Consider the following 14,731-nt stretch of genomic DNA (forward strand, 5'->3'; position numbering starts at 1 on the left):
GAACATAGCGCATCAGAAGCTGACTTCCACAAAGTTAGGCCATCGGTCCTGGTAGTGCAGCATTGTGCACAAAGTGGCAGCTGTTCTCCAGAGATTCTGGCAAGAGATTTTCTACCCTATCTGAAGAGCGAACCTAGAATTATTTATATGCAAAACATGTTCTCCACTGCTAAGCTATTGTCCTTTCCATTGAAGGTGTTGTCTACAAAGAATTGTATCACAGGGATGGATCAATGTGTGTTATCTGGAGTGTGTGTTATCTGTCCTTTTCCATCAACACGCTGAAGTACCAATTGATGTCCAGTTGAATTACCATAAGCATAGCAGTAAAGACTGAGATAACACTTGGCTATGCTCAGCGGTGGTGTGGGTGGGTGGGTATATTAGTTTTGCTCATTGTAAATAAAGGAATGTAACTGTTATCTTTTGATCATACCCAGAGCTTGTTCTTTTGCAGCTGTTATTAGATAGTAAATATAATACTGTTTGGTTAAAATTCAGCTTGCTTGGAAATTATATACATAAATAACACACATACCAAAGAGCTTTGTTTAGCTATACTGGAAGTGCTCACTTCCTGTAAAGGCTTTGCTTGTTTCACAGTGCAGGCAGAACTCTAATTGGCCTTTGTCTCTCAGCTAGTTTGCAGGTAGGGAGAGCTTCAAAAGCAGGAAACTTTTTATTTACCTGTCTGTCCATGCAATTGGTGCAGGTAATTTGTGACACATTCTTAGCCTGATAAGATCAATCACGGTCTCATCCAGTGTATTTATTTTAAAAATCAGTGTGCCTGCCTGCAACCATTTTGTTCTTGCCAGAGGTGAATACCTATTTACATCTTGCGGTCAGCCAGCAAACTGCATCTCCTTCCTTAAGGTACCCAGCCTTAGATCCCCAACTGCTTATGGTAGCTCACCTCCACAAATCTACCCCTGCCTCATCCAGTACTTGCAGCTTGCATATGTTTGACTGATATAAAGCTGTTAGGATCCCCAAAAAGGTGGGCCAAAAGTAGGCATACAGTACTGATCAGGTCATGGGGGACCTCACACAGTGGACGGATTGAAGGAGTTCATCTTGCAAACATTTATCAACAGTGATACTAACCAAAATTTGTTTCACGGTGTTGAAGACGGGTTCTAGGAATGTTGCAGTGTTGATGGTTGACATTTCGAGCACCTAAGAGACTAAACATGAGCTGATCAGTACTGTATACTTACTTTTGGCCAACCCTATATAAGGAATCTCCAGCCTTTTGGGTCAGTGAGTGTATTTGTAATTTTAAGATACTGTCATGGACATTCTTGGAAAGTGACTGTCATGGAACAGGGGCACCTTGGCAATTCATAAATGCTGGACATGGCAAACTAGTGAAAAAACACATGCATTTCCCAACGGACAAACTGGTAAGACTAGAATAAACTCAAAGATGTCACTGGAGGGCAGCACCTCTCCTTCCAGCAGACCAACTTCCCAGTTTTAGGGCAGATAGCTTGGTAGAGGCCAGGAGAAGTATCCATCAACATGTTGGCACCCACATATGCTATGCTGGGGATCCTGATGGAGGTGGCTGGCTGTTTTGGGATTATTATTACTATTTTCATTTCTTTACCAACCAAGTGCTAAAGCTCTCTGAGTGATTTGCAACTCTTGTCTGTGTAAGTTGCCTTAGCAGAATTTTATTCACTTGTTCACTTCAGTGATTGAAGATAAGTTGTAGAATTCTAGTTTTCTGGAATATATTGTGGAGGAGACTTGTCGAGAATTAATTTTGTACGCTTAAAAATTCCATTGTTTTTCATACCTAGATTGTAAATTATGATGTTTATAAATATGAAGTATCAGCTTATTCAGCTACTTGGGCTGGTCATTGGGGTGGCTGTGTTTAAGACCTAGGAAGGGGCCAGAACAGACCACCTTCACTTATATATTTCTTAGCAAATAGTATCCCCTAAACTTTATTCATGCAGTGTCCTGAATTCCCTCCGTATTATAAAAAAAAATGCTCTAGGTCAAGGATTTTGGGGTTTTTTTCTAAACTTTCTTTTCATTTAGTGTTTCTTTGCAAGTTCTTTTCAATTACACCAAAACATTTCCAATGCCAAGGGAGTATAAGTCTCTCTAATATTTAGCTTGCTAACTAGTGCTCTTTTTTTTTTCTTCTTCAAAGAAAGGGTACTTTGCTGTTCTGTTCTCACTCTGCACTGATAATCTTTTCATGACAAAGTGCTTATATGAATAATGTTCATGTTCACAGTTGGAGAATGCTGGAGAAGATCTCAAGGATGGTATTTGCCGCTACGAGGGAGCTGTAGTAATACTTGATGCTGGTGCTCAGTATGGGAAGGTCATTGATCGTCGAGTCAGAGAACTGTTTGTCCAGTCAGAAATTTTCCCTTTGGAAACTCCTGCCTTTGCAATCAAAGAACAAGGATTTCGGTAAGTTTGATTGCTTTGTCTATTTTGTTTGTTCTTTGTTTTAAAAGGTACTGAATTTTATCAAGAGAACAAAAGGCCATTGTTAAGACAAAATATGGAGACACAGTGGTTTCCTATACACCAAGGTATCAGACAAGGATATATTTTACCTTCATACCTGTTCAGTCTGTTTGCAGAATTTATGAAGAAGGTGGATAAGGCTCAGAGGAAGAAGTGGAAATAGGCAGAAGATAAATCAGTAATTTAAGATATGCAACCCATAGTTGTGTCAGAAGGCAGCAATGACTTGAAATTATTCCTAACGACAGTGAAAGAAATAAGTGCAAAAGCAGGACTGCAGCTGGACGTTAAGAAAATAAGAATCATGACTACAAAAGTATTAGACAGCTTGAATGTCATCAGGGAAGAAGCTGAAATTTTAAAAGTTTTTGCTGAGTTCCAAGTTCAAATGGCGACTGCAGTCAAGAAATTCAAAGAAGACTGAGTTTTGGAAGGACAGCAGTGAAGGAACTAGAAAAGATCATCAATTGTATGGATGTTTTACTAAAGAACAGGGCCAAGATCATCCACACTGTTGTATTCCCTATCACTGTGTATGGATGTAAAAGCTGGACAGCGAGGAAAGCTGACAGGAGGAAAATTGATGAGTTCAGGACATGATGCTAGATGAGAACTTTGCAAATACTCTGGACTGACGGATTGACTAACAAATAGATCCAAGATCCAAACAAGTCAGAACTTTCCCTAGAAGCAAAAGTGATGAAACTAATGATGGCTGTATTTTGGATACATCATGAAAAGACATAACTCACTGAAGAAGACAGTCATGCTAGGGAAAGTTGAAGGCAGAAGAAGAGGAAGATCAGGTATGACATGGCTTGATTCCATAAAGGAAGCATCAGCCTTGAGTTTATAAGAGCTGATCAAAACTGTAAAGGATGGGACACTTTGGAAGGCATTCATTCATAGAGTTGCCATAAGTCGGAGATGACTTAATGACACACAACAAGACAATCAGTGGCTACTATTAATGAGAACTATATATTTGCAGTGGTAGTCAGCTTTTGAAAACCATGTACTGGGGAACAGAAATAGGATGTGAGTGCAATTGCATCTTCCCATTTCCCATTCTACTTTTTTGGCCACTGTTTGAACAGAATGCTGGATGAGATAGGCCTTTCATTTGATTCAGCAAGGAGAGCCAGTGTGATGTAACAGATAAGAGATCTGGGTTCTAGGCCCCACTTAGCCATGAAGCCCACTGGATGACTCTGTAAGGATAAAATGGAGAAGCTGAGAAACTTGAAGATCACCTTGGGTACCTTGCAAAGAGAAGACATATGGGATATAAATGCAATGTGATAATAATATTTTTTGTTCATCTTCTGCCACTTGGCTGCCAAATGAATAAGAATATATTCCCCCTGTTTATATTCTGGAACTCTTGAGGGAGGGATAAGAAAAGTGGTAAAGAGAAGATGTCTAGGCTGGAAACCTCACAGTAAGTATATGCTCCATGTCTGCAAGGAATTTTTAATAGAAGGAGCATTCGGTCCTTCCATCCTCAGCCACATTCTGAAGTAATGCAGGACTGCATACTTTGCCTCCTTCCCTTTCAAAGATGTAGATTAGCTGTAAGTGGATATCATCCAGTCAAGAGGAATGGTCTGAAGATCAGAAGCCATGGAAAAACACTCTGCTTACAGGAACATGAGAGAATCTTTTACTGAGAGAAGGGCTGGAAAAGAAGCAGAAAGGCTGCAGGGAAAGAGGAGGTAGGCCCTGTAGGAATCAGGTGCTGCAGTGCCTTTTACTGTAGCCACTTTTACCACTGCTGCTGTTTGAACTTAGTATTTTATGGCAGACAGGCATGGGCTGCATGTGGTCCTTGTGTTGCCTACCCATGAGATAGGTAGCAGGATTCCCAATTATAGCCCAGCTGAGGTCAGAAGGTCTGAATGCATCGAGCCAGCTGTGGACAGGCTCAGCAAACTGCCAGAAGAAAGGGTTGGTTGAAACAGGTGTATCAAGCTGAACATAAGCAGTAGGCTTCAGCTCTTGGTGCCATTTGCCTCGTAGCATGCGATAAGCATTTGTATGGGATAGAATGAAAAACATTAGGATCCCTTAGAAAAGGGAGAACCTTTGAAAGATCATAATTGTCTGAAAAATTGGATAAAATGCAGTAAATTAATAAATGGTATGTGTAAAGAAGTGCAAAGTTCTGGTCCTCGGAGTTGACGAGCCTTTGGTCTTATGCTGAAGTTTTTTCTACCATAAGGTAGAGTGAGCAACTGTTGCAGGAAATGCAGACGTCTGAAGCTGTCCTAATGAAATCTTTCCTAACTTAATTGAGGTGGATATTCAGCCTGTCCCATTCCACTAAATTTATTTATTTTCAGTTTTAACTTTGTTTTCAGTTAGCAGGATCCTTGCAGTGACTTGCATTAAACTTGCAATCAACTACACAAAATAGCTAAGCAGTGGAGCAGCTAACTGTCCAATGTTGAAACAAACTTAGAAGCTGCTCAATCTAAAAGTCCCGGGCAAGTTAAAAGATGTTCAGTTTGCTCCAAAAGGGAATCATTTTGGCTCCAAGGCAAACCTTTGTGGAGAGGGAGTTTCAAATACAAGATGACACAGTGAAGAGGTTCAGCTTAAACATTCAGCTAAACTGCAGGGGGAGAAACAGAACACTAAAGTACAATATAAGAATGAAATTTCCCCTAGCTCTTTATTCACAGACATTAAATTTCAGCCCAGATAAGAATCCCTAGAAGCAAATATCTGAAAAAGGGTTCAATAATAAAATGGAAAGGCTTCTATAAATCGGTTTTATATGCAGAGTTAATTTATTAAATTTGTTTGAGTGCTGCCCATTAGCATCAGTCTGTCTGGGCAGTCACTAAAATTATTAATATTATCCATGGAAATGTTATAAACATGATTACAACTAATCTAATCATTTTACCAAACAAAAATACATTCTGTGACATTCATAAAATAGAGAGTTGAAAAGTAGGACATATTTAGCTTATGACAAAAAGAAGTATTGGTATACCGGTGAAAAAGTATACCCATTCAACATGTATGACCATATTTAAGTGACCACGTATCTGTGGAGAAACTGGCTGTACAAGGTAGACTTGAAAAGCTGCGATGAACAATGATCTTATGCCACTACACAGTGTTAATCAGATTTCTGATACTTCCCCCTAGTCATTTCCCATGCACTGTCTGGCAGTATCTGCACTTGGAACAGTGGAATAAAAATGATGAAATTAGCTTGCATATGTGTAGTTACTTGTTTTGACACTATAGCCCCAAGAATCCAGCCCCAACCAAACAAAATGAAAATTCTGATCTAAGACATGGATTCCCCATTCTGGAAGTCTCTTGGAGGCAACTTAGAGATGCCTTTTTTCTATTTGTTGATCCCTTTTGCTTCTGTGGCTTTTTAGATTCATTTTTAGATCATATTTAGAATTGGATTTCAGCAATTATTCAGAGACTGGGAACTTCACTACCACAAGGCAGCTATTGAAAATGTCTCTGTATTTTTAAGGTCCACAACTGATCCTGTCAAGGATGGCACTTTCAACTGACCATAATATTACAATATAATAAGCTGGGAGAAGTACTTATGAGACATTGGGATAGGATGGACTACAGAGAGCCATATCAAATAGTGAAGTATCTCCTCAATGGACTTTGTATGGGATTGTTTTGGCCATGGTGATTTACATTTTTATGTCACTATTTTTAAAGGCTGTGTTCATGATATTCTTTTAGAGAAGATGTTACACTGATCTTACTCATTTACTATTCCATAAAGTCACAACTTGCTCATTTTAAAGTTTTATGGTGTCTACCTCAGGATGGGAAATTTGTGACCCTGCGGATGTTCTGGCCTACAACTTCCATCATTTCTCATTCTGCTGAGAAGCTGGCTTTGAGCTGTGTATATTGGCTTAGGGCTGATGAGAATTGTAGGTGAAAACATCAAGAAGGCCACAAGTTACCCTCTCCAGCCCATGCACAAACTCAGTTACTTTTATAATGCTTTTGTACATACATACAGAGAGAGAGAGAGAGAGAGAGAGTTAAAGCAGTGTTTAGTTCCAAAATCTCATTCCTTAAAGAAAAATCTATTTTATTTGCAGGGCTATCATCATATCTGGAGGACCAAATTCTGTTTATGCAGAAGATGCTCCCTGGTTTGACCCAGCAATATTTACGATAGGCAAACCTGTTCTTGGAATTTGCTATGGCATGCAGGTACTAATTGCAACTTTTACATATATTATGCTATATGTATGTTCTTAATGGCTTGGTTAAGAGAGTATGATTATTTCTATGCATCATTTGTAAAAGTACAGTATATGAAAAATTACTTCTGGAACTATTCTTAAGCAAATGTGGACTTAGGGAACTGAGAAATTTTGTATTCCTTTCTTGCATGCCATTCACAGTCCAGTCCCAGGTGCAGTCTGAGCATGGCTTCAAGGGCTTTACAGGCAGGTCTGGTTTTCTAAGACTGAACAGAAGCCCGTTGTGTAGTTCATGAGCTTCTTGAGGCCATTGCTGTGGAAGGAAAATATGCATAATCTTAAAATGAGATGGCTGTGGCCTCTCCATTCTTTTATGTGTTTGTGGCTTTATTTAATTATATATCTGTTATTTGTAACATTTTCATAAATTAAACTGTGACTGTAACTAAGGTATCATGAGCAGCTTACAAATGTTACATTCCATGCCCCCCCCCACAAAACCTTTCTCAACACTCTCCTCCTCCACCTCCTTTTTTATTGAAACATTTAAAATATATGCAGTTCCATGCAGGAGTAAAATTCCCAGGTTCCAAACCATGAGCTTACATTCCAGATTTAGAGGAAAACTGTACACTAGCCTGGGAAAAATAAAGTGAAGTGCATTAAAAAGTTAAGAGGTGGGAAAAATAACCCTAATTGTAAGAAAATAATCACATTGAAAGAGCAGAGGAACATGAATGGAGTGCAGAGGATAGGCAATGTAACATCATTAATTAAATGAGAAGAAATAGAAGTTCTGCCAAACAATTAAAAGGAGAGAAAGGCAGCAAGAGAACACATAGACAAGAAATAATGCAAGAGAAAGGATTAGTATGATTAGTAATTGATGAATGGGAGGCAGAGTAAAAACCATAAAGATAGTAGGCAAAGCCATGAAGAGAAGATAGAACCATAGAAACTGTTTTAAATGTATTACGGGTCAGTAGAGGAAGCAAGTGAAGAGACACCTATGTGCAGTGTGATTCAGACATCAGGAGAAGAAAACCAAGCATGCCAGAAGTGCTGCAAATAACCATGTATAAGTGGAGAGGTAGGAAAACCCATGAGAACGAGCCTGTTACCGAACTCAGCCAGTCAACAGCTAGGGCAAACCTGGGTGGACCCCAGACTCAAGTCAAAAAGAGCCTGAGACGAGACATAGAGCCAAAACCAGCTTTCTTCTAGTGCACTATCGAATAAAGGGAGACAAAAGGAGACATTCAGCCCAAAGCAGTGTCTCAAAAGTTTCACCCCAGTACATGCATTTTATACCCTAGGTAACCAATTAGGTCACCTAATACACTTCTAATGCATCAGTACATCAATGTAGCCACACCCCCACTGCTGTTAGCTTCAAAGAGTCTTTTCTTCTGTCAAGGACCAGACATTTCCCATTTCTATTTCTTATCTGCTCAAGATTCACACAGCCTTGCCATGTTTTTACTGCCTGCACATTTGCAATATTCATGGCGGCTGGAACCAGTTTTCACTGTCCGTTTGATTACCGTATTCGAGGTCAGGCTAGTGTGTTAGCTGTGCGTTACACAAAGTTCATTTTGTCTTATCCGCTCACCCTTCTGGGACAGTATAACTGTGGTGTTTTTACTATGTGGCCTTCTCTGGCCAAGTTTTTACTTTCTGGGTGTTTTAGGGTGCTGCGATTGGCAACAAGCCTGAGCCATTCTTAAGATCTTCTAAATAGGCCCTTCTTTGGCACCACCATCTTCAGGGGCATATTTTTTGATGATTCAAGAAGTCCTTTTCAGTAGTAGTCATTTCCAGAACTTCCTCCTGTGGGCAGCAGTCATCCTTTCATCAGTAGGCAAAGACTGCATTTTTCAGAAGATCTTTCACCTGTAAGCGGGTCTTATGGGTTGGTGCTATTTTAATTCTTAACTTCAAAACCCTTTGTTATGTTCATACTGTATTTTAATATATTGGGATTTTTAAAATTTATTATGAATAGGCGTGCTTCTTTTGGTGCACTTTTGGTAGAAAGGTGAGATAAAACTCAAATAAAATAGGAGTTTCCAAAGATTTTAGCACAGTACATATATGGAATTTTTAGAAATACACAGTCCACAGATCACAAACAGCCAGGTTATAAACAGCCCATACTTATGGACAAACTGCCATAAAGCCTATTAACTTTTTAAAAAACAGCAGGAAACCATCATCACCATAGAGAGACAGGAAGTGGAAGGTGAGTGAGCGAGGGCCTCCAAAGCATCAACATAGAGAGGAAGTGAGGGGTAGAGAGGGAGGCCTCCAAAGCAGGCCTTCTTGCCCTACCCTGCTAGAGAAGAAAATCCCTGTGGCATTTCTTTGCTGGTGAGTTGGGGCGAGGGCTGGACATATTCACAGTTTTTCCACTTTCACAGGGTTCTTAGCCCCTAACCCCCACTAATGTGGACAGTTAACTATACATGATCCATCTTACATAACAAAATTCAACTTACTGTTTGAAATTCTGTTTTCTCAGGAACAGAACTCGTTGGGGACTGAGATGACTTACAGACCTTTAGCTAGTGAAATAATATAAGGCCAAAGAGAGAGAGAGATTAAAATGAAAATACTAAGGCTGTTAACTTGCTGGGAAGACTGAAAAGTGATTTTTATCAAGATGAAGAGAAAGTGAATGCTTAAGGGAAAAAATATAATACATTGAATTTGAGTGATGCAATATTCCAGCAGCAATAGCTCTTGAAAAGTTTAAGATATTTGTAAGAACAAAAAAAGAGTTGGTCGTTCTTAGTGTAGCAATTTTATTGCAGGCCAAATGAGGAAATTGAGAAGGATATTTTAAAAAGGTGAGGAGGATTAATTGATTTCTGGGGGACATCAGCAGAATGAGCAAACTATGAAGAACTATTGATGAAAACTCCAAAAGAATAATTCTGAATTAGATAAGATTTCAGAAAAGTACAGTATCCATAAAACCTAGAGAGCAAAGAGAGTGAGGAAAGATCAAAGAGCATAAGTACAGAAAACAACCCTAATGACTTATGTAGAAGGTCATTACACATTTTTATCAGTGGGACCTGTAACAAGACTTAGAGTGCTCCTGACTACCCGGATAACTAGCTGTAAGCTGTTTGTTTGTTTGTTTGTTGTTGGAGACTCCATTTCATGGTCACTTTGGTGTGTTTGTTTGTCAATGGGTTCATTAAGGTGTTTCTCTTAAGTAATACTTGTAGAGACCTGGGTCTAATATTCCATAATTAATTTTTGTTCATCTGCAAGCCATGGAGTTCTGCCCACCCTGCTGATAACTCCCTCATGACCAAGGATAGTGCTGATTGGGCATCATAAGATCTGCCACGCCGAAACTTAAGCTTGCCATTAATATATACAAGTAGGATGTGCTGCAAAACATTGTAGTGTGCCATGCTTCCACCATAGTTTACAGCTGCTGTATACCATCCTCCACTTTCCATTTTCTCCTTCCCCAAGTCAGCCAGTCTTCTGTGTACATGGAAGATGCTGTGGCCCCATTGGGCATCTTTTTCTATTTGTAACTTCCTTTTCTAAAACTCTAAAAAGTGCACTTCTGCAAACCTCAGGCTTCACCCAAGTGTGCTTGTAAGTTCCTTGGTGTTGGGGTGGTGGTGTTTTGGCGACACAAGTACTGGCTCTCAGAAAATTCAGATTGCAAGTAAGAAAAGTGAAGTTGCTCAGGGAGTGAAGATGAAAGAAAGTTGGGAAAATACAGGTGTTGAGAATCTAAATAGGACTAATAGAAAACTTGAAGAAAGAGGGGACTGTACCAGAAGAAAGGGGAAAAATAGATAGGTGAGAGAGGAAACAACCAAGGTTAATAAGGAAGAAAAAAAGGCAAAACATTTTTAATGCCTTTCTTAAAATTCATTTAGGCTTCTCAGTATGAGTAAACCCTGAAAGTCATTAAAAAGCCTTGGCTAAGTTTAGGGAAATAGAAGGTGGGCTTCATGGAAAAGTATGTTGTGCTGGAAATGGAGCTGTTACACAGCAGTGCACAAATCCAGAAATAAAACCAGCCCCGGGACTGAGTCTGAGTGAGCTTTTACAAGACAGTATGTAGATTGTATTCATATGTGCAAAAACAAATACTGCTGCTTAAAATTTGTTGTAACAGTGGAGGAACAGTCAAGCGCAATAAATGCCATGTCAAAACAGAACTCCCTCAAATAGTAAGGCTTCATGATGGATCAAATACTGTATAGTGAGAAATAATAATACGCAAGCTTTTAAATTGCTGACTGCTATAGTCATACAAGGAATAGCCTGCTGTTTGTACAGCCTGTAATCCAAGATAAAAATACTGGTCTTCTGGTAGCCCAACTGGGGACAGATAATCTTCCAGGGTGGTGTGATGTTGAAGTAATAATATTTTCTCTGCATCTGTCCGAACACTGTAATAACAAAATGGAATAGTTTTATTGTATTATTTTATAATTCAGATCATAAAAGGAGCTGTGTCATAGAATCAGGTGTAACGAGGGCTTTCATTGCAGACATGTGCCTGCCTCATTTTTTTGATGGTTTGGTCTCTTCTGCTCACCTTTGATAGATGCATAAATGGTGCCTAGTTCTTACATTCCAGAGGGGAAGTGGAAAACAGGTTCCTAGGTAGATTTCATACTGCCAATGGGGAACTACGTGACTGCTGTTCTCTACAAAAAGTCCACTGCTTTAGAAGACCAGATATTCTGATGTCTAGTTCTTCTTTGTGCAGGAAATTCTTAAGAGAAGGCCGGTCATGGGAGTTGTCACCTGCAGCGGTACACTCCAGGAAAAAGTTTGCCAACTCATCTGTTAGTGAAGCTTCATTCAGGTGTTAGTTTCTCTGTTTAGGAACATGGGAAGCTTATACTGGGTGAGACCACTAGTAAATCTAGCCTAGTATTGGTGACATTGGCTAGTTGCAGCTCTATAGGGTTTCTGGCTCTACCTGAAGGTGTCATGGATTGAGCCAGGAGCCCTCTGCATTTGTTCTGCCATTTGCAGTATACTGCCTGCCAACCACCACATGGGGAGAGGGCAAAGCCCCTATTGCTGTCTCCCTGCCAGTTGCCACCTTCCCATGCAATGGGGAAGCGACAGACGCCTTCCTTGAGAGAAGCCTGTTCCACCTCACGGAAACAGCCTGTGCATGTTCAGCAGCCTTCCCCTTTTCATTGGACACCAAGGCCTAAATCTGTCTGCATGTAGTATTAAGGATGTGAAAGAAACAAACACCTGAGCAAGGCCTAGGTGTTTATTAAGTTGGGTGGATCTCTAACAGCTTGAGACATGGCTGTCCACAGGAATTTTGCTTGTAGCAGCTGTTGTACCTGACCTTCAAGTTCCTTTTAAACTTGGAGGATGGGTTGTTAAAAGCAGTTTGGGTGCCTAGGTGGAGTTTCTCAAAAGGAGATTCCAAGGAAACTTTTGAAGCCTGCTGTGTGGCAGATAATGGTTCACATCTCATCTTAGCCATGAGTACCTGTATTTCAATCTCACTCTCATCCTCTAAAATGTGGGTGGAAAAGATCGTGGTGCAGTCATCTACATAATAGGGTTGCATTTTTATAATGGGTGCATAGCAATTATATGCTGCAGAGCATTCAGAATGTGCATCATTGTGTTTCTGGAGTCACTATGTGCTACTTTTATGGAATATTAGAATGAATTCCATCATACATACAAAATAAGCTATTATGCTGCAGTGAACATCTAAGGATGGGATCAAATGCAAAATAACTAAGCCGGGCATAGAGCACTTCTAGGCATGCATTGATTTGTCTTGTCAAGCCTTACTGCTTTATAGCCAAGTGTACAATAATGTAGACTATCCTCTGTGTCTTGAGAGGCTAAAGCAGAGGTTGATAATTTGTACTTCAATCTTCTGATAGAAATATCTTCAAGCCTATAAATGTGCTTTAAATATATTTTCTGGGATGTAATGCAGCCCAGTTGATGGCAAGTTGCACTGAATTCAGTGAGATATTGTGCTCATGTACTGCAGACCTGTCCCGATCTAAAAACAAACATATTTGCTTGTTTCTGGGGTTAATTGTAGAAGTTTGAAAGCCTTGCTGCACAAGCAGTCATTCCTGTGAGTGCTGCAAAACCACCACCAGCAGAGTCTCACTGAATGCTGTCCATAATGTCCATAGTAGGTTGCTGAAAACAGCAGACAACACTAACTGGATTTTACACTGTTAGTGATTCTGTCCCAGTCAAGAAATAAATGCTTAGTGTGTCCTTGGGATTAACCAAGACAGAACAAAAATGTCCCATTAAACCTAGCTGATGCTGCTTGCTTCAGGGAGGTAGGAGCAGATGAACACTTATTGCAAATTAATTTAATCAGCCTTCTCCACTGCAAAATACTCCAGTGCAATACTCCCTGGAGAACACAGCAGAAACAAGAACTGCCACATGCACTGCACGTTCATTCTCCCCTCCCCAGCGTTCTGCAACATTTAAAGAGCTAGGAATCCTTCGAGTCCAGGGGAGGAAATGGGTACTGAGCTGCCGCTTCATAATGGTAAAAAAGGAAACAGTACAGGTGAACAGAGGAGATGATGGCTGAACAACTCTGTAGCAATTATTTGCAATACTGAACTTAAAGTACAGATTTGCATCAGCTTTGCTGTTTGGTTATTGATTATGTGCTGAACAAATAATCAGGTTCTTATAGGTGTTGTTGCTGTTAGTCGCGAAGTCATGTCTGACCCATCGCACCCCATGGACAACATTCCTCCAGGCCTTCCTGTCCTCCACCATCCCCCAGAGTCCACTTAAGTTCACACTGACTGCTTCAGTGACTCCATCTAGCCACCTCATCCTCTGCCGTCCCCTTCTTCTTTTGCCATCTATTGTTCCCAGCATCAGGCTCTTCTCCAGTGAGTCCTTCCTTCTCATTAGGTGGCCAAAGTATTTGAGTTTCTCTTCTAGCTATTCTCTGGAATTCTGCATTCAGTTGGGTGTATCTTTCTCTTTCTCCCTTGCCTTTCGCTTCCCTTCTTTCCTCAGCTATTTGTAAAGCTTCTTCAGATAGCCATTTTGCTTTCTTGCATTTCTTTTTCTTTAGAACAGTTTTAGTTGCTACCTCTTGTACAGTGTTGCAAACCTCCGTCCATAGTTCTTCAGGCACTCTTCCTATCAGATCTAATTCCTTAAATCTGTTTGTCACTTCTACTGTATATTCATCAGGGATATGATTTAGGTCATACCTTGAGTGGCCTAGTGCTTTTCCCTACTTTCTTCAATTTAAGCCTAAATTTTGCAACAAGAAGCTCATGATCTGAATCACAGTCTGCTCCTGGTCTAGTTTTTACTGACTGTATAGAGCTTCTCCATCTTGGACTACTGTAATGTTGAATGGTTTGACTTGGATTTGAACTGAGATCATTCTTGTCATTTTGAAGATTGTAGCCCAGTACTGCTTTTCCTATTCTTTTACTGACTATGAAGGCTACTCCATTTCTTCTGAGGGATTCTTGCCTGCAGTAGTAAACCTGATGGTCATCTGAATTAAATTCACCCATTCCTGTCCATTTTAGTTCACTGATTCCAAAGATGTCGATGTTCAGTTTTGTCATCTCTTGTTTGACCACATCCAGCTTGCCTTGATTCATGGATCTTACATTCCAGATTCCTATGGAGTATAGATCTTTACAGCATCTGGACTCTCCTTTCCCCACCAGATACACCTGCAACTGAGTGTCCTTTTGGCTTTGACCCAGTCGCTTCATTCTTTCTGGCGCTACTAGTACTAGCCCTCTGCTCTTCCCCAGTAGCATATTGGACACCTTCCGACCTGAGGGGCTCATCTTCCGGCATCGTATCTTTTTGTCTTTTGGTACTGTCCATGGGGTTTTCATGGCAAGGATACTGGAGTGGGTTGCCATTATAGTATATAATTCTATAGTATTAAAATTCTGTATACTATGATGCTAGTGCAGATGGAAACGGAATGACAATAGCAGCTGAACTGTGGTCACTCATTAGCTTTT

The 14,731-nt window shown here is 40.1% G+C and overlaps 1 protein-coding gene across 2 annotated transcripts in view; it reads left to right on the plus strand.

The window, feature by feature from the left end:
• GMPS (guanine monophosphate synthase) overlaps positions 1-14,731 on the plus strand; it is a 41,342-nt gene that overhangs the window by 10,669 nt on the left and 15,942 nt on the right. For both annotated transcript variants that reach the window (XM_044432840.1, XM_044432839.1), the window contains exons 2-3: positions 2,258-2,439; positions 6,603-6,717. In XM_044432840.1, the coding sequence (XP_044288775.1) occupies positions 2,258-2,439; positions 6,603-6,717 (297 nt within the window). The remainder of the gene's footprint in view (positions 1-2,257; positions 2,440-6,602; positions 6,718-14,731) is intronic.

The sequence above is a fragment of the Varanus komodoensis genome, unplaced genomic scaffold (genome assembly GCF_004798865.1).
Source record: "Varanus komodoensis strain SLA01 unplaced genomic scaffold, ASM479886v1 scaffold25, whole genome shotgun sequence".
NCBI classification, from domain to species: Eukaryota; Metazoa; Chordata; class Lepidosauria; order Squamata; family Varanidae; genus Varanus; species Varanus komodoensis.